The sequence below is a fragment of the Salvia hispanica genome, chromosome 6 (assembly GCF_029641045.1).
Source record: "Salvia hispanica isolate PSC_SH4W2 chromosome 6, Shi_PSC_v1, whole genome shotgun sequence".
Taxonomy (NCBI): Eukaryota; Viridiplantae; Streptophyta; class Magnoliopsida; order Lamiales; family Lamiaceae; genus Salvia; species Salvia hispanica.
The window spans coordinates 38,371,763-38,397,802 of NC_142697.1; the positions used below are offsets into that span (position 1 = coordinate 38,371,763).

At 36.8% G+C, this 26,040-nt stretch overlaps 4 protein-coding genes and 1 non-coding gene across 5 annotated transcripts; 3 read left to right on the forward strand and 2 right to left on the reverse strand.

Moving 5' to 3' along the window:
- Window positions 1–410: 410 nt before the first annotated feature.
- On the reverse strand, window positions 411–1,888 carry LOC125204172 (uncharacterized). The gene is made up of 3 exons (XM_048102745.2): window positions 1,729–1,888; window positions 799–955; window positions 411–599 (listed from the first exon to the last, which is right to left on the reverse strand). The coding sequence occupies exons 1-3, from the start codon at window positions 1,729–1,731 to the stop codon at window positions 553–555; spliced, it is 207 nt and encodes a 68-aa protein (XP_047958702.1). The 5' UTR covers window positions 1,732–1,888; the 3' UTR covers window positions 411–552.
- Window positions 1,889–8,510: 6,622 nt separating this feature from the next.
- Window positions 8,511–14,264, forward strand: HK3 (histidine kinase 3). Its single transcript, XM_048103309.2, has 12 exons — window positions 8,511–8,982; window positions 9,066–9,995; window positions 10,241–10,522; window positions 10,673–10,842; window positions 10,935–11,147; window positions 11,320–11,506; window positions 11,601–11,652; window positions 11,745–11,974; window positions 12,069–12,167; window positions 12,247–13,328; window positions 13,410–13,757; window positions 13,847–14,264. Exons 2-11 carry the CDS (start codon window positions 9,510–9,512, stop codon window positions 13,672–13,674), a joined length of 3,066 nt encoding a protein of 1,021 aa, XP_047959266.1. The 5' UTR covers window positions 8,511–8,982; window positions 9,066–9,509; the 3' UTR covers window positions 13,675–13,757; window positions 13,847–14,264.
- Window positions 14,265–14,406: 142 nt separating this feature from the next.
- TRNAS-UGA (transfer RNA serine (anticodon UGA)) lies at window positions 14,407–14,488 on the forward strand. Its single transcript has one exon. It is a non-coding gene; the product is annotated as a tRNA-Ser (tRNA).
- Window positions 14,489–16,986: 2,498 nt separating this feature from the next.
- On the forward strand, window positions 16,987–18,290 carry LOC125208097 (nuclear transport factor 2B). Its single transcript, XM_048107654.2, has 2 exons — window positions 16,987–17,426; window positions 18,024–18,290. The coding sequence occupies exons 1-2, from the start codon at window positions 17,121–17,123 to the stop codon at window positions 18,096–18,098; spliced, it is 381 nt and encodes a 126-aa protein (XP_047963611.1). The 5' UTR covers window positions 16,987–17,120; the 3' UTR covers window positions 18,099–18,290.
- On the reverse strand, window positions 18,283–25,625 carry LOC125208095 (Calmodulin-binding transcription activator protein with CG-1 and Ankyrin domain). Its single transcript, XM_048107652.2, has 15 exons — window positions 25,278–25,625; window positions 24,370–24,495; window positions 24,164–24,279; window positions 23,474–23,562; window positions 23,132–23,177; window positions 22,314–22,731; window positions 22,073–22,201; window positions 21,763–21,977; window positions 20,714–21,357; window positions 20,017–20,587; window positions 19,612–19,902; window positions 19,468–19,535; window positions 19,160–19,179; window positions 18,819–19,024; window positions 18,283–18,759 (listed from the first exon to the last, which is right to left on the reverse strand). The coding sequence occupies exons 1-15, from the start codon at window positions 25,285–25,287 to the stop codon at window positions 18,373–18,375; spliced, it is 3,336 nt and encodes a 1,111-aa protein (XP_047963609.2). The 5' UTR covers window positions 25,288–25,625; the 3' UTR covers window positions 18,283–18,372.
- Window positions 25,626–26,040: the final 415 nt, after the last annotated feature.

Genomic DNA, 26,040 nt, shown 5'->3' on the forward strand with positions numbered 1-26,040 from the left:
CTCATTAGTGTATCAGCTAATCATTTAGTCTCTTCTATTTTTTTTTTCACTTCAAACCTTAGCATAACCAATTAATTCCAATCTTTTTCTCCATATATATAACGTGATTTTGCAGCTTCTGCGTTTATATGAAGTAAAATGGTCAATTCTTATTTTACGTGAGTGTTCATGCTTGGGTTCTTCAATTATTGCTTAAAGAGGCTCATAACTAAATCTTCAATAAGGGACATGACATTTGATATATGTGTAATCAGGAAAAAGTTGGCTGCTTTGGAAGTTAGATCGCGCAAGTAAAAACTCGAAGAATCTGGTTCTCTGTTCTAGCTTACAGAAAACCTAACATGTGTGCCATATCAAACAAACAGGTAAAGATATAGGAGTATATCACACTGCCAAAAAGAGTAAAAAAAGATTAGAAAAAAAAACTTTATTCGAATGTTTTAGAAGAGGCTTGGGGAGTCTTAAAACTACATAACTGCAAGGTTATGTTGCTTCACAACTAAACTAGTACATAACCACAAAATCACCTCTGCCTTCCCTCGACCATCAGGTTTAAGCAACACCTCCGCTCGTCGCCGTCCTGATTATCTGGAAGAGTGCTGCCCATAACAAAAGATAATGTCATTCACTATCAAGATATAACAAACTACTTCAGTTCAAAATAGGCATGCACTTTAGCCAAGAATCTTTTTAAATAAGCACAGAGTAACATACACCATAAATCTAATGTCACATGTGGGAGAATAAGATACTCTGTTACGAACATAAAGAAAATTCATAATTTGATTAAACACTTACATGATCCTATGACAACGAAAACGAAAAACCCAAGCAAGATAGGGCCAACAGGGTAGTCGCTGCCCTTCTTTGCAGTGGTCTCAGGGACAGAACCTCGCTTTGTTATGTTCTTCTCAAACCTCTCCACTTTCCTGTCAGCAAGCCTCCGTGAAGTTGTCTGTATCAATAAAATTACAATAAATTCTCCAAAAAGTGATGAATACCACAATGTGAGTTATTTACTTCAATTTTCTATACTGCAATCCAACTCTTCAAGCAATATACTTTCCCAGAAACTGATGAATACTCAGACAGATTAGCGAATGCGAATAAAAAGCCTTTATAACCACATTAATTAATTATCTTAGCCACTCTTGTTCTTTTAGCTGTGCTCAATTTTTATTTACTACTTATTTTTCAATCACAATTGACAAACTCTCGTTCATTGGTAACACAAAACATGAAGATGATAATCTGCTTAATTTGAGTAAAGTGCATGAATCTTGGTTCTACATAACTAGCACACAAATTTGGGGGTAATACCAAAAAACTCGAGGGTAATATAATGCTTTGTTTTCATACATTAAACCTAATTATCAAACTTGCTCAAAATCCTATTTAGCAAGAAGACATTGCGAGTAATCAAGGACAGGATTAATGAGAGGATACACATGATTATTCTGCTATTCCACCACATTGAATTTCACATATAATTCTCGTTTCAGATTTCAAATAATTAAGTATACCAATATTAATTGGCAGAAACCGCCTCAAATTTAACGAATAATTAACTAGCTACAGTCTACATAATCGATAAAGAACACTACACGATCAACACCGATAGGCGATAGTTCGATGAAAAGATGACCGAAGCATCTAGAATTCACAACAACAAGCACGGCTATAAAAAGCGGAAATCATAGCAAAATTAACAAATAAAAGAAATTGTACCATTGTTAAAGTGAGATCGGCTATCCGTTAAAGCTTCAAACAAAAAACTCAGCAAATAATCAGCAACCGATCTCTTTATTTATCGACGTTTTCCCTTTTCCTCTTGGGAAAATTTAAAGCAATTGGCAGAATTACGATATAAATCCTGCCGCTTTCTACAGTAATTATAGATGCCAAGTAAAACCGAGTGCGTTTCGGTTTCGTGATGGCCGCGTCAATCACTGGCTTCTGATTGGGTCAAACGCGTATGTGATATACGTGGCCTAATATCATTGGTTGATCATACGTAGGCACGTAAATGTTTCAGTCACCGGTCATCAAAATATCGTAGTTGGGCTTTGATATTTAGGCCCATTTTGGTATGTTCATATAAATATGGCCTTATTAACGGATATATATTACAGCCCATTCAGATTTACTTCATGCTATAATTCATGATTGTATCAGACATTTTATAAAATATAATTATGAAAAATAGAGTTTTTTTTGGGTTAATATTAATTTGCTTTTAATACTATAATTTGGCTATCAGCTTTTTGTTTACAAACATAGCATTTTTTATAAAATAAAGCTCTAGATATTGTATATTTTGAAAATCAAAGTCTCTCCCAGTCTAGATATAAGTAAATTAATAAATATATCGTCATGCAATATTATATCATCATTATAGTAAATATCCCTTTCTAATACTCCCCCCGGTCCATCATAAGCGATTCACATTTCTTTTCAGGATATCCACCTAAAATAGGTCATTTTTCTATGTACCAAAAATAACACATTTCTTTTCTATTACTTTATATTTTCTACATATATATATGGATGCCAATTCAACCCGAAACCCATGGGCCGGCCCGAACAACCCAGTAATATGAGCCGTGAGCGGGTTAGGGTTGTAATTTTATTACCCGAATACAAATCGGGCAAAACGGGTTGGCCCGAATGGGTTGACGGGTTAAACGGGTTGGCCCGATGGGTTGTGAGTTTTAATTATAAAATATTAAGTTTTAGGGTTTTTTTTTTTTTTATTTTTGAATCTTCAATCTTCATTCTACACAATCATCAGTCTTATCTAATCTTCATTCTACACTTTTCCACTCGATCCCATAATATCAGCTTTTAAGTTCCATCTCAACTCATTATTGCACTGTCCTATCATCTGGCACTAGTGTCTTACCACCACCAAAGTCAATCAAGACAAAATTAAGAACTAACCCATCAAAATCTTAATATATTTATCATTTTAATAAGCTTTAATTCATGTTGTAGTTGATCGAGATGAAAGGCTTCTTTTCAAGTATTATTGAAGAAAACTATGAAAATTTGAAGATTTTATATGATTCTAAACTAAAAAAAAAGTATCTAAAATTTAAAATCATTTTATAGAAGAAAAATTTGACACAAGAGATTATTTTCGAAAGCTTTTAGGTCCGAATAGCCCGATGGGTTAGCCCAAAACCCGACGGGTTAGGGTTAGGGTTGAAAATTTATGACCCGAAAAATTCATAACTCGAATGGCCCGCACCCAAATAGCCCGGCGACCCGAATGGGCTGGTCCGAACCCGAACGGGCCCAATTGACATCCCTGTATATATATTCTATTTCATACTTTACATTCTCTAACTCCACTTAACTCTTTAAATATTATTTTCATAAAATTCGTGCTAAAAAGACACGTCTCACTTATAGGGGGAGTGCGTGATCAGGGAATAGTGCTAATTATAAATTCATATCAATTAATGATATATTAGCCACACAAAAGTTATATAAAGTTATATGAATCGAAATATAATCTGGATTCTCTATTTCCACATTAATGATTTTAAAGCTAAAATATTATTGATGAATACTAATACTCACTCCGCTTCATCATAATTGTGGCATTCTTTTTCCAAAAAAAGAATTAAGAAAAAGATGTTTATTGTGTTAATACGAGAGAAAAGAAAGTAAAAAAAATTACAAAAAATAAAATGTGTAACCATATACTATATAGGAGTAGAATTATAATCAATTATAGTACTAGTACTTAACCATTTTTCTAAATGCTTACCTGAGAGCTATATACATACCTAATTCATCTTTTTCGATTTTTAAATGTAAATAACAGTTTGACATTGCATACATGTAAAACAGTAAAAGGGCGTTTCTTTATTTTCACATTATGAATGGTTTTACAGATTTTTAACAGTAATGGTGATTAACTGGCCACGTTAATTCTGAACTAATTAGATCATTGATTGCGTGACGATGAGAATAATTTGTACAATTGTAAAGTGTAAACTAAGATATTTCATTGGTCAAATAGATGTAGGTTAATTTAATACTACGAATTATTAAATACTTGATTGTCCTTTCAAACTACAATTACATCATTTGTGAGCCGCGACAAAATTAGGCCTGCTGAACTAATTTGGACTTTCTATCATTTTCCCTTTTAAATTAAAAAGATGTTAAGTACTCCCTCTATTTATCGATTAAGAGTCAAACTTTTCTATTTCGGTCCGTCCCTAATTAAGAGTCGCACTTCATTTTTATCATAAAATAGTAACTAGGTCTCACATTCCACTAATTCAATTCAATCACATTTTATTATAAAAAAATGGGTCTCACATTAAACTAACTTTTTCAACTAATTTTTTTTTACATTTCTTAAAACTTGTGTCCGATCAAAGTATGATTCTTAATCGGGGACGGGGGAGTACTATTTAATTACGTTCCAAAATCATTCTCATTGTGTATCTTATTAAATTTGGTAAATAACTTTCCTTACATATTTTCTAACATCCATAATAAAATTGCAAGATTGTCACATGGTTTACTCATATATTTTTGTATTCAAAATATATTGTACTCCAGTGAATAAAGTGGTAGGTCACGTGATAGAAAATGTAAATAAGTTGATATATAATTAAGTATTAAAAGTAATTATTTTTTGTAAAATTGTTAAAATTAAAATGAACTTAATGAAATAAGGGTGACGACAGAAAAACGTAATCTCACATAAATTCATCCACTAATATAAAAATATCTATTGCGGCTATTGGTTAAGTACTTAAGTATTAAAGTCATCTGAAATCAAATTAAATATACTAATAAAAAATAAAAATAGTCAGCATCGACCAAATATTGCAAACTAAATGTCATATGCAGGCTGCATTCGTAGTGCATCGCAACCAATATTCGACAATAAAATTAAATTAAATAATGAAGATAAAATAAAATAAGGTTTGGCAAGTTCCCACCTTCAATCACGTGGATGAATCGCTTTCATACAACTTTAAGTAAACCCTACCGATTACAATATACTAATCAAATTAATTATGCAAAGTGATTAAGTTAATCATTTGTTTATGATCCAACGCACACATTTTCTTGTTTATTAGTAAGAGATTTTCCCACATATTACTTCATCTAACGGCCCAAATGTAGGCTCTGACTGTTAAAACATGTTGCCGGCTATATTTCCAACATTATTAAAATTAATTATGCTAGTTTAAGTAAAAATGTGGTAATTAAGAGCTGTAGATATTTGTAGTAAAATATTGGTGTTGATCATGTCTTTTACGATGGGATTTGGAAGAGTTAGGTGGAATGTCATAATCTTTGTTTAATTTTCTAAAACATTATCCTGCAAAGTATTAATAGAAGATGACATAGGAATGTTTCATGTGATTTGTTTGAGTTTATTATGTGGGGGAGGTGTAATACTTAATGGAAAAGACATTTATGGCCTAATAGCTTTTTAGTTGTTTAAAGAAAACAATTTACTACCGTACATCTTCTCTCCTTTTGTAACTATTGAAATCGAATTGATGGATAAATTATGACTAGCAAATAAGGGCGCAAGTTCTCACGATATAAATGAAAATAAAAAAATTATCTAGGATTATGACTTGTGACTCTGTGAACAATATCTTTATCACGACATAAAATAATTATGTAGCGGTTTTTGATTCGCAATATCTATATATCGGAATTAAATATGTACTATTATATTTGGTTTATAAGATTTGAATATCTTAATTTAATTCTAGATGAATAATCATGTGATATCAGTTATACTCATCCATTCCAATTAAAATAATTTCACAACTTAATTCTGAATGGAACATTCCATAATAGTTGATCATGATGATCGAATAATACCATATTTAATAGTAAATGGAATAATGCATGAATTGTTAATCACGGACTTTATGTTTCCTGATATAATTACTTTAGATAGGTTAACACGTAGTAGATCAAATATAATTCGTTGGATGAACTATCTATTGCCAAGTATTCTTGAATCAATAATAATACTATTGATCTGTTGTAGTAATGGGTGTTAGCTGAATTGTCTTGGAGTTCTTATTTTCATTGAGACCTAATAGACACAATATAGTGATCTGAGTATTAGCTGAATTATTTTGGAGTTCTTATTCCCATAGAGACCTAATAGACGTAATAAAATAGAAAAGTACATCAATTTAAAATTTTTAATTTTTTTTTTCTCGAGCTTCTTATCATCATGCGGAAGCTCAATCTCAGACACATGGAAAGTATCCATAATAACCGGCTTCGTCGAGTCATTCTTTGACATAATCTAAATTACCAGATTGTACGGATCCCACACTATTGTGTATACATATTGCACGGATGCTGCTTGAGATCTTCTGATATTTTTGACAAATAAAAAATTGGAAGTATGAAAAGAGAGAGTAAAAGGTGTGAAAAATGAGAATTAAGTAAATGTGGGTATTTATAGAAATAAAATTTATTAAAATAATTAAAAAACAAAAATAAAATAAAATGAGATTAGTGACTGTGTTATTTTCAATCTATAATTTTTTTTATCGTAGTATTTTAGATATGTTAGTAGCTTTTGTAGATTTAATGTTATTGTTAATATTCTTATAAATTATTCTATATTCAATTTTTGTTGCAAGTGTAGCTGACCTGCCGATCATGATAATGATCATCTCACACTTCAAAATTAGATGTCTCAGTTTGATAGTGAACCCAAAAAATCTGAGCCTTACAATTATAAAAAGAAGAACTACTACCACTTGTTAATATAATAAATGTTTATAAGTACATTTATCCAAAAAGTATTTACTGATTACAACTCTAGAAGTGTAAATATGCATATCTCAAATTGTGGTCGCTATGTACGGGCAACGGCTCCACAGACCGAGCCGCGGCCTCCGCAGCAACTCATGGCGTCTCGCCCGCATAAGCACCCGATGCCAGAATGTGAATACGGATAAATTCGACATTGTATTAATTATTAAATGTGAGCTAACTTGAAATTATTAAAGTGCGCGTCAATAAATGCAGAACTCTCGTGTTCTAAAAAATAATTGCATAAAATATTTATTGGTGGGGAGATTTATGAATTATCTGTAAAAAAGACGAAGACGCAGAAAAAACAAAAAAGGGTAGACGAATATGTGGATAAGCGATAAGAACAAGAAATATAGGAGGAACCACCCCATTATGCCACGTGGCGCTAAAAAACTGAACACGCACCACCCAAAAAATTAAAAGCCCATAATGGGCTATTATATAGGGCGGTCAACGTCATCGGTCTGGCCGAATTACTGGTGGGCTGACGTGGGCCGTCGCTTTCAAAGCCCAGAACACAACACCAACACTATTTTATTTTTTATTTTTTATCAAATTGAAAAAAGAAGAAGGTGGGTGTAGACTGTATGATGGCCTAATCACTTCATGACCCCCCCAAAAACCCCTCTTATCCTTTCACCCCCGTTCATTAGCCATATTACGATTTTGCCACTCACTTTTTTGTTGCCCGTTTTGCCCTTCTACGGTCCCTTTTGGGAATATTAATTCTTTTATTCCGTTTCTCTTAGTTCAAATAATAGGGTGATGAGGAAGACAAGGCCTATCCAATCATAGACTAGGTTTGTTGGTTACAACCTTGCTGTGCACCATAAAAGTCAATTTGTCAGTGCCAAAAAGCCAAAACCCTTCAATTTTTTTTTGCATTGAACAAAAATTTAACATTCCAATAGTGAAAGGTACTTACTTACTAGTTTAATTAAAGAGGGTGTGCTGTGTTTGTTTGCAAGTATTTGAAATTCGATTTCTATTCAGCATTTATGTTCAAACACAGTATGCATTTTTAGCATGATCTACATATAAGGTAAGCAAGCAATAGGGATTTGTCTGTTGTATAAAAGAATCCAAGTGTAATTCTCAATTATGAGAGCTATATTCCATCTAGAAGAAGAGCTAGTGGTGCAAAGCCCTCTTAGCTAAACAGCACTTTAATTAGATTCAATAACAAGGGGGAGCAAAAGCAAAACATAATAACACCTTGAGGGCTCATCATGGGCCTCAGCTTCAATCAATTCTTGAAAAAATTTCCCCCTTCCAACATGGCTGTCACTTCCATTTGAGAGGGGAAAGGGTATTTAATTCGTTGATTAATTGTCAAGAACGAATTTTTATTTGATAGTTACCTCAGCAGCATCATCATAGTTGAGCTGGTGTCAGTTCCAATTATTTAATCGAGTGAGGGTTCTTGAAACACACAATGTCAAAAAGGGGGGAAGAGGTTATGATTTGGGATATTTTTGAATGATTGAAAGGGTAGTTAGGACTTTCAATGTGAGGATGCATCCAAAAAAGAACAATAGAGTTAACTTGTTGGCGTGTAAGACTTGGCCAGTGGATGTGAACATCAAAGGAGTTGGCAAAAGCAGTCATTTTTTATTTTTCTTTATCATGGTGAGTGGGAGTATGCCTTTTCTGCCCTCTCTCTTTAATAAATTATTGTTCCCATTCTCTCTGCTAGTTTATTCCTGCAATTATTAATCTTCAAAATTTAATCTTTTCTTTTGCTTGGATTATTATTGTTTTTTTTAATTTTTGTTGCTTTTCTTGTGCGGATGGAGATAGATGGATGGATGAATTGGGATAGAGATAATGGTCCTTTACTAGCAGACATTTCTACCACCATATTCCCCTCATCTAGCTTTCACAGATTCTTGTGCATAGTGTCCATATTAATCTAAGCTTTTTTCTTTTCTTTTTTCTTCCCCTCTTTCTTCTATAGATGCTTTTTCTCGCTTTCTTTTTTTTTTCAATTTATTTTTCTCGTAGTGGGAACATTATTTACTGCAGCAATCATTAATCTTTCAAACATATTATTACCCCAGTTGCTGTCCAGAGCTCCAAATAGTTGGCTCATTTGAGAGTCAAACTCAAAAACGCACAATTCGATTACTGTGTTTTTTCAGGAATTTTGAGGTAAAACTTATTCAGAAGGAGATTTATCTTTTTGTGTGCAGATTCTTGGCTTTGCTTATAGGGTATGAATGATTTGATTGCAGTGTTGTGAAGGGAATCTTTGCTTGGTTAGTAGCTTCGGAGCATTTCTACGTCTGAGCTTTTGGTTGGTAGCTAACAAGATAGAAACCAAAGTTCTCGTTTTGTCAAGGAAAAAAGGTGGAATCTTGAAGATTCCTTGATTCTTTCTCTGGTTGGGGTGTTGGAGAATTTTATCATCTCACTCAATTCTTGGTGTTTGAGGTTAAAGTTTGTGGCAATTAAGGTGGATAAGGTAGCATCATCACATAGCCCTGCACTAATTTGTTGTCTTCCTGATCTGATTTTTCTTGAGGCGGTTGGCTGATTTGATTCAAGTTTCTTAGATGGGATCCTGTGATTATCTCTTCTCTACGGCTGTGCTGGTGTGAACACTCGATAGAAATGGGGAAAATTCAGTAGGATTGCTGAGTTTGTTACTGTTTGAAAGTTTCTTGTTTTGGAGTTAGATGAACTTACTTCACATAGTTGGATTTGGGTTGAAGGTGGGCCATCTTCTTTTGATGCTTTGCTGCTGGTTTCTGTCTTTGATCTCTTTGAATTGGCTGAGTAATGGAAAAATCATGACCACCAAGAATAGTTTGCTTGGCGATGGATGGAAGATATGGGTGAAACTGTGGGATCAGCTACCGGGGCGTGGTTCCAAGATCCATCACCAGCATTCGCAGCATACACCCTCGGGGGAAGAGAAGAAGAATTGGTGGACCAAGCTTTTGATAGCATGGATAGTGTTTGGGTTCATAATCTCACTGTCTGTGTTATGGTACATGAGCTCACAAGCCGTGGAGAAGAGGAAAGAAATGCTCACTAGCATGTGTGACGAGAGGGCGAGGATGTTGCAGGATCAGTTTAATGTGAGCATGAATCACATCCAGGCAATGTCTGTTATAATCTCAATCTTCCACCATGCCAAGAATCCCTCAGCAATTGATCAGGTAAAGCTGTTATTAGGTAACTTTAGTTGGAGTTGAAGCTGTTTTCAGTTTCTTAATTGTCCGTTGATGGATGGATACACTCGTTTTCAGTTGAATCCTTATTCGTTGTAAGCTATGGAAATCATGTCCTTATCGATTTTGCTGTGAAAACATGCATATTTGTACTGGAATTATAACGTTCGATGTGTTTGAATGGAGTATATAGTAAAGTGCCTTCCTTAACTTGTTGCCCGGCTTACTTGCAGAGAACTTTCGCAAGGTATACGGACAAAACATCGTTTGAGAGACCTCTTACTAGTGGAGTTGCATATGCAGTGAGAGTGCTTCATGATGAAAGGGAGCAATTTGAGATCCAACAAGGGTGGACTATAAAGAGAATGGACAAGGATGAACAAAACCCAGTTCATGAAGACGAATATCATCCAGAAGACCTTGAACCATCGCCTGTGCAGAAGGAATATGCTCCCGTCATCTTTGCTCAAGAAACTGTTGCTCATGTAATCTCTCTTGATATGCTGTCAGGAAAGGTAATTTTTTCGTATGAAGATTTCTGTCTCCTAGATCTCTGTGTACTTCACTTTATGAGTGTATAGAAGTTCTTTCCACAAGCAATCATACAATGTGGGAGAAGAAATTAGCGTAAGAATACCTTGTGACAGAATTCCTTGTGCTAACAGGAAGATCGTGACAATATATTGCGTGCAAGAGAATCAGGAAAAGGCGTCCTAACTGCCCCGTTTAGGTTGCTCAAAACGAATCGCCTAGGAGTAATACTGACTTTTGCCGTCTATAAGAGGGATCTCCCTCCCAATGCAACACCAGCTGAAAGGACCCAAGCAAGTGCAGGGTATGCCATCTAACGCAATTGTGTCGTCTAAAGTGGCCTTTCATGTGAATGTTACCTTTAGTCTTATTTCAGTATATTCTTTCTTCGAATAGGTATCTTGGAGGTATCTTCGACATTGAATCACTTGTAGAGAAACTACTTCAACAGCTTGCTAGCAAACATACTATCCTCGTGAACGTGTATGATACTACCAATTCCTCCCTTCCTATCAGTATGTACGGCTCAAATGCTTCGTTCGATGGGCTATTCCATGTCAGTGCTCTTAACTTTGGAGATCCTTTCAGGAAGCATGAGATGCATTGCAGGTAATGTGTGCTCTTCTTCTTGCCTCGATGCTTTTCTTATAGGCTATGAATATACGCGATTTTGTATAAGGTTCTCTGTATGTGTAGTTGGATCAATTTTCGTCATCTTTGGCAAGATGAATCTATAAATGATTTCATAGTGGTGACTTTCGATAGAAATTTATTGATGCAGATTCAAGCAGAAGCCTCCGTGGCCATGGGTTGCAATAACTACATCTGTCTTTATCCTTATAATTACATTGCTTGCGGCACAAATATTCCATGCTACACTGAGTCGAATAGCCAAAGTTACTGAGGATTGCGTAAAAATGGCGGGTCTTAAGAAAGCAGCAGAGGATGCTGATACTGCAAAGTCTCAGGTAATTTATTCAGTATCTTTTAATATTATTAAGCTAAGACCCTATTTTTTTTAAAGTACTCTGAAGTCAGCATACAATATTTCTTTCGTTGCAGTTTCTTGCTACTGTTTCTCATGAAATCAGAACCCCTATGAATGGTGTTCTTGGTAAGTGAATAAATACATCTTATTTATGTTTCAAAATCTAATAACTTTTCAGCTTCTGAAGCAAACCGAGCTTCTGTTGTTTGTTCGATCAGGGATGCTTCAAATGCTTATGGATACACATCTTGATGACACTCAACAAGACTATGTTAGAGTTGCAGGAGAGAGTGGTAAAACTTTGGTTTCAATTATTAACGCGGTGTTGGATCAAGCGAAAATTGAATCTGGTAAACTCGAGCTTGAAGCAGTGAACTTCAATTTGCGGGGGATTGTGGATGACGTTTTATCACTATTTTCGGGAAAATCACAAGATAAAAAAGTTGAGGTAAATTAAATTATTGGACTTGGTGGATTCTTCCTTCCTGTTTTGACAGTTATCTAACTTGACTCGTGTTTATGTTCGACAAATGCACGTGTAGTTGGCAGCTTACGTCTCTAGTAAAATCCCTGATATGCTGGTTGGCGATCCTGGAAGATTTAAACAGATAATCACGAATCTAGTGGGGAACTCAATGAAAGTGAGTTCGACTTAAAAAGTGTTATCCGTTTGTTTCCTTGCTGTTCCAATACTGACTGACTATGTATATTCCTTTACAGTTCACTGATAAAGGACACATATTTGTGACCGTTCATCTCGTTGAAGAAGTTGCAGAAATGGAAGCGGACAGAGACCCGACTAGCTCCTTGAGCGGCTTGAGTGTAGTTGACAGACGGCAAAGCTGGGCCGACTTCACGATTTTCGGAGAAACATCCGCGATGGTGTCCTTAGCAGATCAAGTAAATATTATCGTGTCAGTCGAGGACACAGGTCAAGGGATCCCGCATGAAGCTCAAGAACGGGTGTTTAAACCATTTATGCAAGTTGGCCCTTCCATCACTAGAACACACGGCGGCACTGGTATTGGCTTGAGCATCAGTAAGTGCTTGGTCCACCTCATGAGAGGTGAAATTGGGTTGTCCAGCACCCCCGATGTGGGATCAACCTTCACGTTTACAGCTGTTTTCACCAACGGCAGCTCTGAATCGAATGGGGAGATACCTGACCATCCGTCTACTACTATTTCTTCAGAATTCCAGGGGATGAAAGCTCTAGTCGTGGACCCTAACCCTGTCCGTGCCAAGGTCTCCAGATATCACATCGAGCGACTTGGGATTCACGTCGAGGTAGTCTCTCATCTCAGCCGAGTGTTTTCTGGCTCAACGCCTATAAACATGGTTTTCGTTGAAGAAGATGTATGGGAGAAGCAATTAGATATGTTGGTGGTTTTGTATAATGAGTTAAAGAAAGATTGTGGAGTCAGCCCTAAGACCTTACTTCTATCCAATTCGTCGAGCTATAACCGGCCTGGAGTTTCGGCTTCAGATGACCTGACTCCGTTTGTTGTCACGAAACCCCTGAGAGCAAATATGCTTGCTGCCTCCCTGCGCCGAGTTATGGGTGTTAGGAGCCGTCGCAATGGAGAGCTTCACTCATCGACCCTCAGCAGTCTCCTCCATGGCCGGAGAGTTTTAGTTGTGGATGACAATCCGGTAAACCTCAGGGTGGCCGCTGGCGCTCTGAAGAAGTATGGCGCTGACGTGGTAAACGCAGAACGAGGGAAATACGCAATCTCTTTGTTAACTCCACCCCATACCTTCGATGCCTGCTTCATGGACATTCAAATGCCAGAAATGGACGGGTAAGCTTTGTTAAAATCGAGTTAACTTCACACGTTGAATCAGTGCTTGTTCGGCTTAGCTAACCGTAGGAAAACGTGCAGGTTCGAGGCTACAAGGATAATCCGGAAAACTGAGGCTGCCATCAACAAAGGTCTCCGAAGTGGAGACCTCTCCATGGAAGACTACAACAACGTCTCAAACTGGCACGTACCGATCCTGGCCATGACTGCAGACGTCATCCAGGCAACGAACGAGAAATGCTTGAAGTCCGACATGGATGGCTACGTCTCAAAACCATTCGAGGCAGAGCAGCTTTACCGCGAGATTTCACGCTTCTTTCAAACAGCACCGGACGAGCATCCCTAGTAGAAATCCGGCCGTGATGGCTCGGGATCTCAGGTGCTGCCGAGACTCACTCCACAGTAGCTAGGTTGTGCATATTCCCAATTGTGAGTATTAGTACCATTTTTCAACCTATCTTACTCGGTCTTAAAACGTGGAGTAACGTTGTATAATCGATATCCTATTCCCCGTGCAGGTGAAGGTTTTTCAATGTATATAGAAAGGTGAAGATTCTTTGTGGAGGCTCCGTTCTGGATATGGCGAAACGGAGCCTCCTTTTCGTCGGTGTGCTCGTGGCCGGAAGGTTTTTTACTCGGAAGTCGAAGACTATTCTTTTGCCGGAGAATCGCTATAGATGGTGGAGCATCATTTGTATGATAAAGAAGAATTTAGGTTAGGGTTACACGATGTTAGTCTGTAGAAAGTGTATAGTAGGCATATTTTGGTGGTGGTTGAATAATAATAGAGCCAAATTTATATTTGGAGCAGGGGATTTTGTGATCTGCCCAATGTTAATGTTTCTGTTTAGTGAGAGGTTTTGAGATCGATTATGTTATGTATGTGTATATAATTAAAGTCTTAAACTTAAACACAGCAGTCTTGGATATACTTTATTTCATGGTGTAATTGTAGAAATAACATTTCCAATTTTTAGTAACGAAATACACGTGTAGATCCCATGCACAATCTCCCTCTTGAGATAAAATAGCCACGCTCTTATTATCTGTTAAATACAGTTTAGAAAAATAGCAAGAAGTCGATATGTCCGAGTGGTTAAGGAGACAGACTTGAAATCTGTTGGGCTTCGCCCGCGCAGGTTCGAACCCTGCTGTCGACGCTATCTTTTTCTTTTTTGTATGTCGAAAAATCTCCAATGTTTTTTTAATTTCCGTGATTTTTTCTTGTATTTTGATGTGAATTTGAAGCCATTAATTCGATAAACATACCAAATATTGAAATTACGGAAATGTTTTTTAAATTTTGGTAACATTTTTCTTGTATTTTGCCATAAATTTCAATCTTTAAATCCAATACACATAACATATATTGAAATAATTAAGGTTTTCTAATTTCCGTGACTTTTTCCTTATATTTTGAGGTAAATTTCAAGCTATTAATCCGATACACATAACAAATGGAGTGTTGCAATTACATAATTACTACTACTAAATTTTTGAATTTCCGTCACTTTTTCTTGTATTTTGACGTAAATGTCAAGCTAGCTGATGCAAATCAAATATTCAATATTTATACCCTCAAACTTTGTGTGATTTTACTTAATTCACCATAAGAAAACCTCTTTGATCCATTTTATCAAACACTTTAGGAGCAAAAGCATATTCTTTCAATGTTTGCAATTTCCAAAGCTTCACTTCATTTACGAGTATTGTGAATGAATTTCTCAATTTGTAAACATTCATAGAGGAGAATAGACCATTGGGCAAGTCTTGGAACGTGAGGATTAATGGAGCAGAGGAGAGAGGTTTTGAAAGCTAGGGATGATTGATGATGTGAATCAAATGATGCTCATTATAGTCCAAGTTTTCTCCTATTTTGTATGTTTAAATCATCTATCAATTGATCATTAAGGTTTGATCATTATATATTAGTTGATAGATGTATATGTGGAGTGACTACAATGAGCCAAAGCGGTGGGGTCTGATTCAATCAAAGTATTCTTTTCCTATCAATATGACATCCAAATTCTTTTATGTTACCACCGTTATCTTCGTCTTTGAAATAGCTTCGCGTGGGTACCTTGTACGCCTCAATCGGAGCTCGAATGAAGAAGTTATGGTCATTTGATGAAGGCTGCGCGGAGGAGTGCAAAAACGTCCGGGTCGAGCGTTTTCAGCATAAAAAATGCCCGGGGACAGTGGAAACGCCCGGGTTGGCCCCATTTTGCCCGGGTCGGGCATTTTTCTCCGAAACTGCTCAATTTTAGGTTGCAAATTGGTGTTGGAGCGGTTTTGAGAGATATTCAGACATATTCAGTGTATATGATTAGGTTGATGTTTTAATCCCTTCATATGTTTCGTTGTATAGGTGTAGACTAATACAAGCCTAGTGAGCAACTTGGAGTGACGTATTTTCTCATTTGAATAGTCTTTCTAGTGACGTATTTTCTCATTTGAATAGTCTTTCTTTAGTTAACTTGTAGCTTTATTTTGTAACATCTTTCAAAACCAAAAATCAAATCTTTATGCTACATTTTTTTAAGTTTTTAAGTTTTAAACAATCTTCTAACTCCATGTGGATCGACACTTGAAATACGACGCTGTAATCTTGCAGTATCGTAGTATTATTAGAGTTAATTAATTAAACAATTCATCATCCTCGACTTCTCCAGATTTGAACCATGGTTTCATTCAGTATTATTGTTCTTAGTTTAATCATGATAGGCTAAGAATTCCATTGTTGCTCCAAACATGTAGAAAGATAAATTGTTCGTGTGATTTATTCAATGTTCTTCTTTAACTTATGATCGTCTTTACCACAATTTAATTGCTTGAATTCTTATTTAAATTGTTCGTGTGATTTATTACTCTAGATGCATCTTTTGTAGTAGATCTTAATTCTTATTTAAATGTCTCTTTAACTTTGAATATGATAGATCTTTGTGGTAATGAATTGTCAATTAGAATTGTTTAGACGATAATTTGATAATGAATTTCATGTGCTTTTAATAGTTGATCTTTGAGTCTCGCGCATCCGTAGGATTCTAAGATAAATGAAAGTTAGTTTATATAATATGTGTTCAGCTATTCTTAAACTATTGTTTGACAAGCATGTTTAGTGCTAGCATCGAGAATTGATTTTATAGTCCCGTAATTCATAAGATAGAGTTGGATATTAGAATAAATCACCGTATTATCCGTGTATGTTTGGAGTAACAATTTCTTCTCTTAAGTCGTCTTGCTCATATTATTTCTCTTAATTGTTTTTGCATGATTTTGAAATCAAAATCTTCAAACCAAAGTACTTTTTATTATGTGTTTTGTTTGCTTTAGAGTTAAATAATCTTTACATTCCCATGTGTATCGACACTCGAAATACTAAATTCGACGTTGTATTCTTGCAGTATCGTTGTAATATTAGAATTATTTTTATTAAACTTGTGTGATCTTACGCTTAATTTTTGAACTCGAAAATTACACATCACTACTAGACAAATAAAATTACATAGATTGAATGAGTACACTATTTCGGTAAAAAAAAATGCGGATATTATAAAAGTGAAATCTTTTCCCTTTAAATGCAGCAGAATTCAAAATAGATCCACAAAATTAAATTAAAAGCAAACCCTAGTTCGAAAATAAGAATAGAAATGAAAGATTAAGCGTTGAAAAGACGCGAGCACTGGATCTGACAAAAATACCCTCATACCGCATCTTAAATACCCCCTTCGCCCACGGCCAACAAAGCAACAACTCCTCCGCCGCAAGGGTAAAGTATTGGAAAATTTTGCGATGGCAGCGATGGATCCAGATGCGGTGGCCAAGGCCTTCGTCGAGCACTACTACTCCACGTTCGACACCAATCGGGCGGGGCTCGCGAGCCTCTACCAGGACGCGTCGATGCTCTCCTTTGAGGGGCAGAAATTCCAAGGCACCCAAAGCATCACCGCCAAGCTCACCAGCTTGCCTTTCCAGCAGTGCCAGCACCATATCACCACCGTCGATTGCCAGCCGTCCGGCCCCGCCGGTGGAATGCTTGTTTTTGTTTCCGGTAATCTCCAGCTCGCCGGAGAGCAGCACGCTCTCAAGTTTAGTCAGGTGAGGTTTTTTATCTTCATTTTGAATTCAAGCCGTGGAAGTTTAGGGTTTATTTTATTGGATTAATGTTTTAGTTGCTGAAGTCGAGACGTTTGAGCTGAATTAAGATATTTGAATCTAATGGATTTGTTTATTAAACTTCAATTGAAGTTCTAGGTTAGTTTTTTGCGGTAGCTGAACAATACTGTATTGGATTAAGTTGAAACGATTTTCGTTCAAGTAGATAATTGATGCAGCTGAGGAATGAATTGCTGTGTACTCTCAATTCAGAATCAGAATTTGATGAGCTAAAGAAATGTAGGATTAAGTATTTGAAGGGTGAGATTGTAAGATCAAAATCAAATAACAGTAGATTACAAATTAGCTTGGAATAGTGTAAGAGGTTGTATGTATGATTACTTGAGAAGTAGTGTTCTTTTAAGAGAGTATACAAATAGTTATGTGAAAAAGGGATGAAACTGTATTGTTTTTTTGATGCATCAGAATATTTCATAAGTATGTTTCACTAAGTCAGGTTCATGATTTGATCATGGTTCTCATTGTTCTTTTTATGTATGAATGAGTATTGAATAGAAATGTTTATTTTATTTGTGGCAGATGTTCCATCTGATGCCAACACCTCAGGGCAGCTTCTATGTATTCAACGACATCTTTCGGCTCAACTATGCATAAGGAGTCTCTTGAATACCATTTACTTTGTTTTGGTGATTGATGGATCTTTATTTTTTATTCCAAATATTGGACAAAATTGCTTGCTCTTGTTGTGCTTTTGATGCTTTGTTACAATGACCAAGAGTTTTTTGCTTGTATGGTTATACCAATCACATTTTCCTTTCATATATTTGAGCCAATGGTGTCTGACAATCTTGATACTTTTGCATATATAAACCTTGTTGGAACCTCCATACATTTACAGTTGTTTTTGTGTTGAGAAATTGATCTCTGTCTAGTCATTATCATCTTCATCTTCCTCGTTGCTGGTGTCGAAACCGGGCCAGTCCGGGATCTTGAGTCCTGGCAGATAGGTTGGCGGGATAACCTGCGTTTGCTTCTGCTCACTGGCACTAAGCACGCCTTTGATTGCTCCTCCGATGGATCTGAGAGGATTGCTGAAGCCTTGTTTGATTTTGAAAATGAGAGAAAACTCAGAGAGCTGCCATGCCAGAGTGACTAGAATTGAAGCTGTGAGAAGATAATGAGTGATTGTGTTCTGCCTTTGTATATTCTTCAGCTCTTTGATTATCTCTTTACTGCTGCTGCTGTCCCTCTCCTTCTCCAACTTTTCTTCTTCATCTGTAGCATTTTCATCTTCTTCTTCCAATGATGATTCACGCTGCAGATATTAGAGCTTGAATCAGGAATTGGTAAATAGCAATTCATCAATAGTTTTACCTTAGATAACAGCGGCTGTTGGTTGATGGAGGAGAGTTGGGTGGTGTTGGTTTCTTCATCCTCCATTACATTCCTTGTGGGTTTCTCTCTCATCTCCTCTTTTTTGTTTGTCAGATCCCATCTCTCACTTTCTAGATGATTCCATCGTTGGGTGTGAGATGGCCAAGAGAGATGGGGCTGCTGACACGTCACACACATAATTCCACCTCAATTTGTAGTTATCCATGTATTCTTCTTATATCTCCCTAAATTACTAGATAATTAGCGGTGGACGCTACTAAAGCATGTCTCCTCATTCATTTAACTACCAAAATTCTTGAATAATGATAGTTACAACTTACAAGCTACACAATATTTAACGCTGAAATGAAGAGAAGGTTTGTTTCATACCGAATCGAAACGATTGATATTTGATGAAAAGTTGTCTAAAGACCTATATCCCATGGAAGAGTAATCAATGGTTGGCAATTCGAGCACCTAGAAGAAAATCACAACCATTTACAGACAGTAATTTTACCTAGAAGAAAATCACAACCATTTACAGAAGAGCAAACTTAAGAGCTAAAATTTGATTAGCACAAGTAGTAGTATAATTAACGTTTCCTATACACCAATTATGTTAGTTGGTGAAAATCTTCATTTTCCATGCTAGGGATATTGGGGTGTATCACCACCATAAGAAGAAGCTGTGTCTGAGTCTGCACTTTGGAGTTTAGCCTGCGAATAACAAGAGAGTAAATCAGATTTATGGCTTATGATATTTGGATGGTGAAAACAAGCAAGCCATTATTACCTTAGCCTGACGATATTTGCTAAGAAGGCGATGATATTGCTGACGCGCCTCCGAAGATTCGACCATAGACAGCACTCTTGACACGGCTTCATCAATGGCTTCATCCACTTTCTGCTTGCGGAACACCTTCAGGATGTCTTCATCCTCGCTCTCGTCGATGGACTCTTGCTCCGGCCTGTATCCCCGCAGACCAACTCCTCTCCGCCGCCACCTTAGCACAACCTTCTCCAGCACACCAACTGCCCAGCAAACCTTGTAGTTCTTTCTAACTTGGTAGCCCCTCACATGAGCCTGAACTCACAACCAACAACATAATCAATACTGGGACGACCCAAAAAGAAATACGAGCCAATTAGAACGGGAGAGGGAGGGAGTATATGTTTATTATGTATATGACGGACGCACCTGTATCGTGACAACTTTCTGGCGCAGTGAGAGGAAGTCCTTCCTGCCTTTCCACCCTCGGTATTTCTTCTGTATGGACACGGCAGCCAAGTTGTAGTCGCGTGTAGAGCGGAATGCCAACTTTGATGCAGCTGAAAGCCCCTGAGCGTCCTTCTCTAGGAAGGAGAATTCATCTCCACCAATGGGTATTGCAGATTCCCACTGCTGCCTCTTCCTGAATGAATGGGCACGGAATGCTGATTGAATGCGTGCAGCAGCCTGAGTTGCATTGCGAACTGCAGCTAGAGTCTGCCTGAGGGAGTCCTCATCCTCATACTCAGCGGATGATATACTATTTACAGTTCTTTCAGCTTCCAACGCGGCAGAGCCTTTAGAAAGCTCACTTTCCGCCAGCGTGAGGGATGTTAGGTGAGTGGTTAACGCAACTTCTGAAAGATAACCTGCGAGTCCTCTGTGGCCGTAGGAAGCAGCAACTGATGCAGGTGTTTTCCCAGTATGGTCCTGTGAATTAGGATCAGTAACTGCACCAGCTGACGCACCAGATGCAATCAGTGCAGCTACCATCTTTTCCCTGTTGCAAATTAATCGGAAAATGGGTGTTACCAACTAAGCTGTGGTTCACCATCCAATCAATGTTGTAGGATGCAAGTATTGAATGTTACATTTGAAAGTAAAGTTTGGAGGAAAAAAAGTATACCTCCCATATCGTGCGGCCCAATGGAGAGCAGTCCATCCATTATTGTCGCGGAAGTTAACGCTCACTCCAGAGTTCAAAATTGGTTGCAACGCCCATTCAAATCCCAATATGGCAACCATGTGTATGATCCCTTGTTCTTTCTTGGATAAAGAGCAGCCTTTCCCCTCATTATTTTGTAATTTAGACGAAAGCCATAGTTGCAACTTTTCCTTTAGAAGTTCTTGGAGAAGCCATTCAAGAGTGCTTGATGATGTAGAAGCACCAACCAAAAGTGCATCAATGACTTGGCTCCATGAGTCTTCATCATTTCTTGATTCAGAGGCTCGCTGAGCATCAGATAGCAGCATTTGAACAAATCTGACAAGCGACACGAGTTCATCTGGATTCTTATAAGCCTCTGTTCCAGTTAGATTACTAGGTGCGGGAACGTCAGATTTGGCTCGATATTCAAACTCCCTGACTTCGCTGCAAGCCTCTCGATTCCCAGAAGTGATACAAATACTAACTTCCCCTGGCAAGTGAGCTGGGGCATAGCAGCAGAGGACACCTTCTTGAATGATCTGGACAGGAACTTCAGTGTCACCAATCATACAAGCCCATTCACATTCCGATGGATCACAGAAGAAAGACCCAATAATGATGATCTGCAAGTAGAATTTGAACCTTGGATCAGAAACTTGAGTATCATATGAATACTGATAAAACTCAAAATGAACTCAAGTGATAAAATCGAATACATATATGCATGTTGCGTACATCTATATATAACTATAAGTCTGTGCATGTGTTATTTGTGGCTAGAATGAGCAAGGTAATATCATATTGTATCTAACAAATCACTAAAGTGCCATCAAACTAGGCTGATAAATTTTCTGTAATAACTTATAAATAAAAATGAAGCATACAAATCACTAAAGTGCCATCAAACTCAGGCATGCACATGCTGAGTAGGAACAAGTAACTGCAATACACATGCGATTATGCGAGCGTGCACACACACAGAAACAACTATATTAGTAGTTGCTGAATCTAATTTTCATGATACATACCTTTGTACCCTCAGAGGTATAACACCACTCTGGAGATATCTCACGGATAGTGAACCTTTGTTTTTGGGCAACGGTCAAACTTATGTTGTTGTCAAGAGACATTCCCAAACCATCTTGGTAAAATAATGGCGAATTGCAAGCCGGAGGGTAAGCATGAGGTGTAGGAGTATATGTACGATATTTCTGTGAATCTACTTCTTCGAGGATTAAAGAAGCTGGCATGGTAACTGGGGTGTGAGAGTTCTTATAAAACAAAAAAATTCCAAAATAATAGTAAAATTAATAAAGATTGTCATGTAAGAAACCATACAAGTTGCGTGCCCTCCAAACTGTTGTGGTGATTCTGCACATGGAAAATCCTTGGAGCCATCCAGCATCATCTCTTTCCAAATGTCAACTTCAGTTCCTGGTGGTTTTTGGTGTTGTTGAACTCCTTCACCTACAAAGTTATGTCCTATTAGCAACCTAGCAGACTTTCTGGCTTAATTGATCATATTAAAAGAGAGAATTGTTCAATTTGAACTTGAAGAAGCAGACAAAATAGTGAAAACCTTGAAGAATGTCGCCTGAACTATTTGGCGTCAGACCAGAAAATTCATATTCCCGCAGCACATCTAGGTCATTTGAATCCTCAGCCTCAAAGTTGTACTTATAACATTCTGTCACCTCATCATCATTTAAACTCAGTTGGTGCTTAATTCTTTCTAATGCTTGATCCATATCCCGCCCTGGAGAACTGTATACTTCATTTGCTCTTACTTTTGACTGATTCATTATATGATTGCTTACAATTTGAGTAGAACTTATCTCCACCGAGCTGGGACTTGATTCATTATGATACGACTCATAAGATTCACCTACGACAAAGGATGAGTCTGGCAACTCCGATGCAAAAGATGTAGGACTAGGACTGAAGGTGGAAGGAGATGATGATAGAAGCTGAGATGTTGATCCAGACTGCTCATTTCCCTGCAATCCAGCTCTGAATTGGGTAAATCATGCTAAGGTTTAAGCAGAAGAAACCCTTAAAGTCGTGGAAAACATTCAAACAGGTAAAGCCTGTGTAGATAACGTGGTTTTTATTAGCACATATTTACTGAATGAATGTTAAACTCAGTCTTGATGAACAAAAAAAAACTCTACTTGTCATGCAAAGTCCGAGTTTTTCAATCACGAAATGACAAGATCTTAAGCAATCAGGAAGTCAATACAACCTCAACATATGCAAAACTGATTGTTAAAGTCAATCTCCTTTTAAATTATTTCAAATGACAGCAGCAACATAAAAAATACAGTGGTAAAAAAATAAATAACATTAGTTAAGATCTTAGCTATGCATATGGTTGAACTCCAGAACAAGACCACTTACCACACGAATATCTCTGTAGTGCACAAGAACAATGTGCTCGTACGCCCTGGTACATCAAAATACTTATTAGTTAACAAGAAGACTGTGCTTATATACCCTGGTACAAAAGAAAACTTACTGCAATAACACACACAAGCATGCTAACATGTGCCACACACAGAGAGGGATAACTGACTGATGCTTATCTATCTACAAGTTATCTATTTTCTACTCGTAAGAACTAAACACCTGAGCATACAATCAAAATGAAACATTCAATATTGCAACTGAATCATTAGCCTCAGTCACTTCCCTGACAATAAATGGGGCAAAATTTGATGTAGTAAAATGTGAAAAACTTACGGTTCTAACATCCAGTAGCTTCGTCTTTGAAAGTTAGGGTTCCCCTCTCCATGAGCATAATAACAGTTCAGGGCTTCAGCATTTCCAACCTGGAAATATCAAAATCTTCAAGCAACAACTCACGGTAACCAACCATACATTGCAAACTCAATCTATGTAATTAGATCCCTAGTGTTGGGCATACTGGAAGGGCGCATGTTAAGGTAAACTTCACATGATGCTATCACAGCTATACTTTAATTGCAGTTTGATTGTTCTATAATTTATGTCCCAAATGCACATTAGTAACTAAAATTTGATGCATATTTCACGATTTTCAACATATCTCTACGCATTACTGTTGACAGAAATTATGCGCGGAACACAGGCCAGTATGAAAGAGCTGAATATCTTCTTATGTTCATTGCTCAAATATCCTAGCAGGATCCTAAAAATATTAGGTTATATATAGGTTTTACCTCAACGGTTAGCGATTTAATAGAAAATGCCTGACCTTAATGAAATAACAACTGAGTGACCAGTCTTTACAGATATTTCTAAATCTATCATTGGAGCTGATTTCTGGCTCAAAATTCATGGCATTAAAATCAAAAGAACAATTCAAAGTTCAAAGAAAAAGTATTAAGTAAAAGAGAAACAAGAAAAAAAGAGGAATAACATAAGCAGACACCAAAATGAGAGCCCAGAAACCTTAAGCCGTTCGTGTGCTTCAGCAATGGTTTTCTGATCCTTCCTTTTACGCCAACTATGACCATCTTTCCGGAAAAACTTTAGCACTCGTTTGTTGAACAGATACAGAGATCCACCTATTAAGATACACCAGTGGAATAACAAATGTTTTTCATCCAGGGTTTAAAAAACTGAGCAGATAAAAAAGCAGTAGATGCGAATATTACTAGTTGGTTTTTGAGGAACTTGGTGGGTGAGCTGGTGCTCCTCATAATTCCTCAATATGCAATAAACTTCGGCAGGCTTTAACCACCGACTTTGAGCTTCTCGAGCCAGATGAATAATATCATATTCTGAAATATTTTTGCACTTGTGTTAAGGCCAAAGCAGTTGCATCTGAGCTTACAAGGATCACAGTCCTCTGCTTGGATCCAATTAAATAAACAGCAATATCCAGAATCCCGGGTAAATTTAATTCCAAAAAAAAAAACAGTTCAAAATGCAAGCTATAGTATTAATTTCGGGAACCCTATAGTACTAAAAAATTATCCTGGAATGCTTCTTGTGCTAAAAAGAGTTCAATTGTCAGTAATATGAATTTTCTTTGCATTTTCTCCATGTTTGGATATAGACAAAAAACCAAAGCAGCCAAAACATCCAGATTCCAGCTCCAAAATTAAAGTCCTTCTACAGGAGATCTTGCATCTAGTACCACAGAAAAGTGAACAGAAGCAGAATAAAAGATTCTTTGAATATTCAAAAGTAACAAAATCTAACTTATCTAGACATGGATATACACACAATATACAAGTAAATGTTCCATTTTTCAATTTTTTTCTCAACTCTCACTGCCATGGTATGCATTTATGCCATGAATCAAGCCTCCTGATACTACACAGTAGAATCATACATTAATAAAAAAGAAAACCAGCCAAAACTGGTCAAGTGTAAACCTCTCTATAATTGAGCTACAGCTACAGCGTAGATGCTTAGTTAGCCTGGGTAAATAGGCTGAATTCATGAAATTCGACACAAACAGGGGTATAAACTCGAGGCAATTAGCAAAAACGAAATTTAATCACAACTGTCGAGAATAAAACAGAGAAAAGGAGATGGAACAATTAAATCAAGTCACCTGATTGCATCGCGCCGACGAAGAAACTGTTAAACGCAGGAATTGTAGTTGAACACTTCAGCAGAGCGAATTGAGGCACATTTCACTGACTACGCAATACCTTGATTTTGAAATCACAGAGCGATATTTTACTACTTCAGCTGATCGAGAAACAAAGAGGAGGAGAGAGATGTGAGAGAGTCAGCAAAAAATCAACTGTCAAATGCAGTAAATAAACACAAATATTCCTCAATTTTGACAATTTCGCGGAAATTTCACTGTTTATAATTTTATATGATATGTACACCCAAAAAATAGTGGTTACAAAATTGTAGAGGTCTTGACTTTCAATACAGTATAATTTTATATAATGAACTTGGATGGTTATAAACTTTGGAAAATGAACTTGTACTTTTAAAGTATTGATTTATACGAATAATCAAAGTAGTAGTAGAAAAGAGAAGGGAGTTGATTAAGACAATTGGATAATGAATAATTGAGTGTACCATAACAACTGGTGATGAGATTGAACCTAATGAGCTGGATCAAATATGGTTATATAATTATATTACATGTTTTTTTGTTTGCAGTCACAAAATAGATTGTCATTCAATTTTCTATTAGTGCGTTTCCTGCGTGTAATTCCATGACAATAGCATGTTCTAAATGAAAATAAACACATATAGTTCAGTCTAAAATTGCACCAACAAAAAATTTGAAATTAATCATTTTTGTGTAACAATTGTAATAGTTAACCGCAGGTAAATGCATGAATTTTTAATAT

Coding starts and splice junctions, on each gene's coding strand:
- HK3 (XM_048103309.2), top strand. CDS start 9,510: ATGAACTTACTTCACATAGTTGGATTTGGGTTGAAGGTGGGCCATCTT. Junction 9,996..10,240: donor ATCCCTCAGCAATTGATCAG/GTAAAGCTGTTA, acceptor GCTTACTTGCAG/AGAACTTTCGCAAGGTATAC. Junction 11,975..12,068: donor CACAAGATAAAAAAGTTGAG/GTAAATTAAATT, acceptor ATGCACGTGTAG/TTGGCAGCTTACGTCTCTAG.
- LOC125208097 (XM_048107654.2), top strand. CDS start 17,121: ATGGCAGCGATGGATCCAGATGCGGTGGCCAAGGCCTTCGTCGAGCAC. Junction 17,427..18,023: donor ACGCTCTCAAGTTTAGTCAG/GTGAGGTTTTTT, acceptor TATTTGTGGCAG/ATGTTCCATCTGATGCCAAC.
- LOC125204172 (XM_048102745.2), bottom strand. Junction 600..798: donor TTTCGTTGTCATAGGATCAT/GTAAGTGTTTAA, acceptor TGTTATGGGCAG/CACTCTTCCAGATAATCAGG.
- LOC125208095 (XM_048107652.2), bottom strand. Junction 23,178..23,473: donor AGCTACTGGATGTTAGAACC/GTAAGTTTTTCA, acceptor TTGATGTACCAG/GGCGTACGAGCACATTGTTC. Junction 21,358..21,762: donor ATACCTCTGAGGGTACAAAG/GTATGTATCATG, acceptor TTCTACTTGCAG/ATCATCATTATTGGGTCTTT.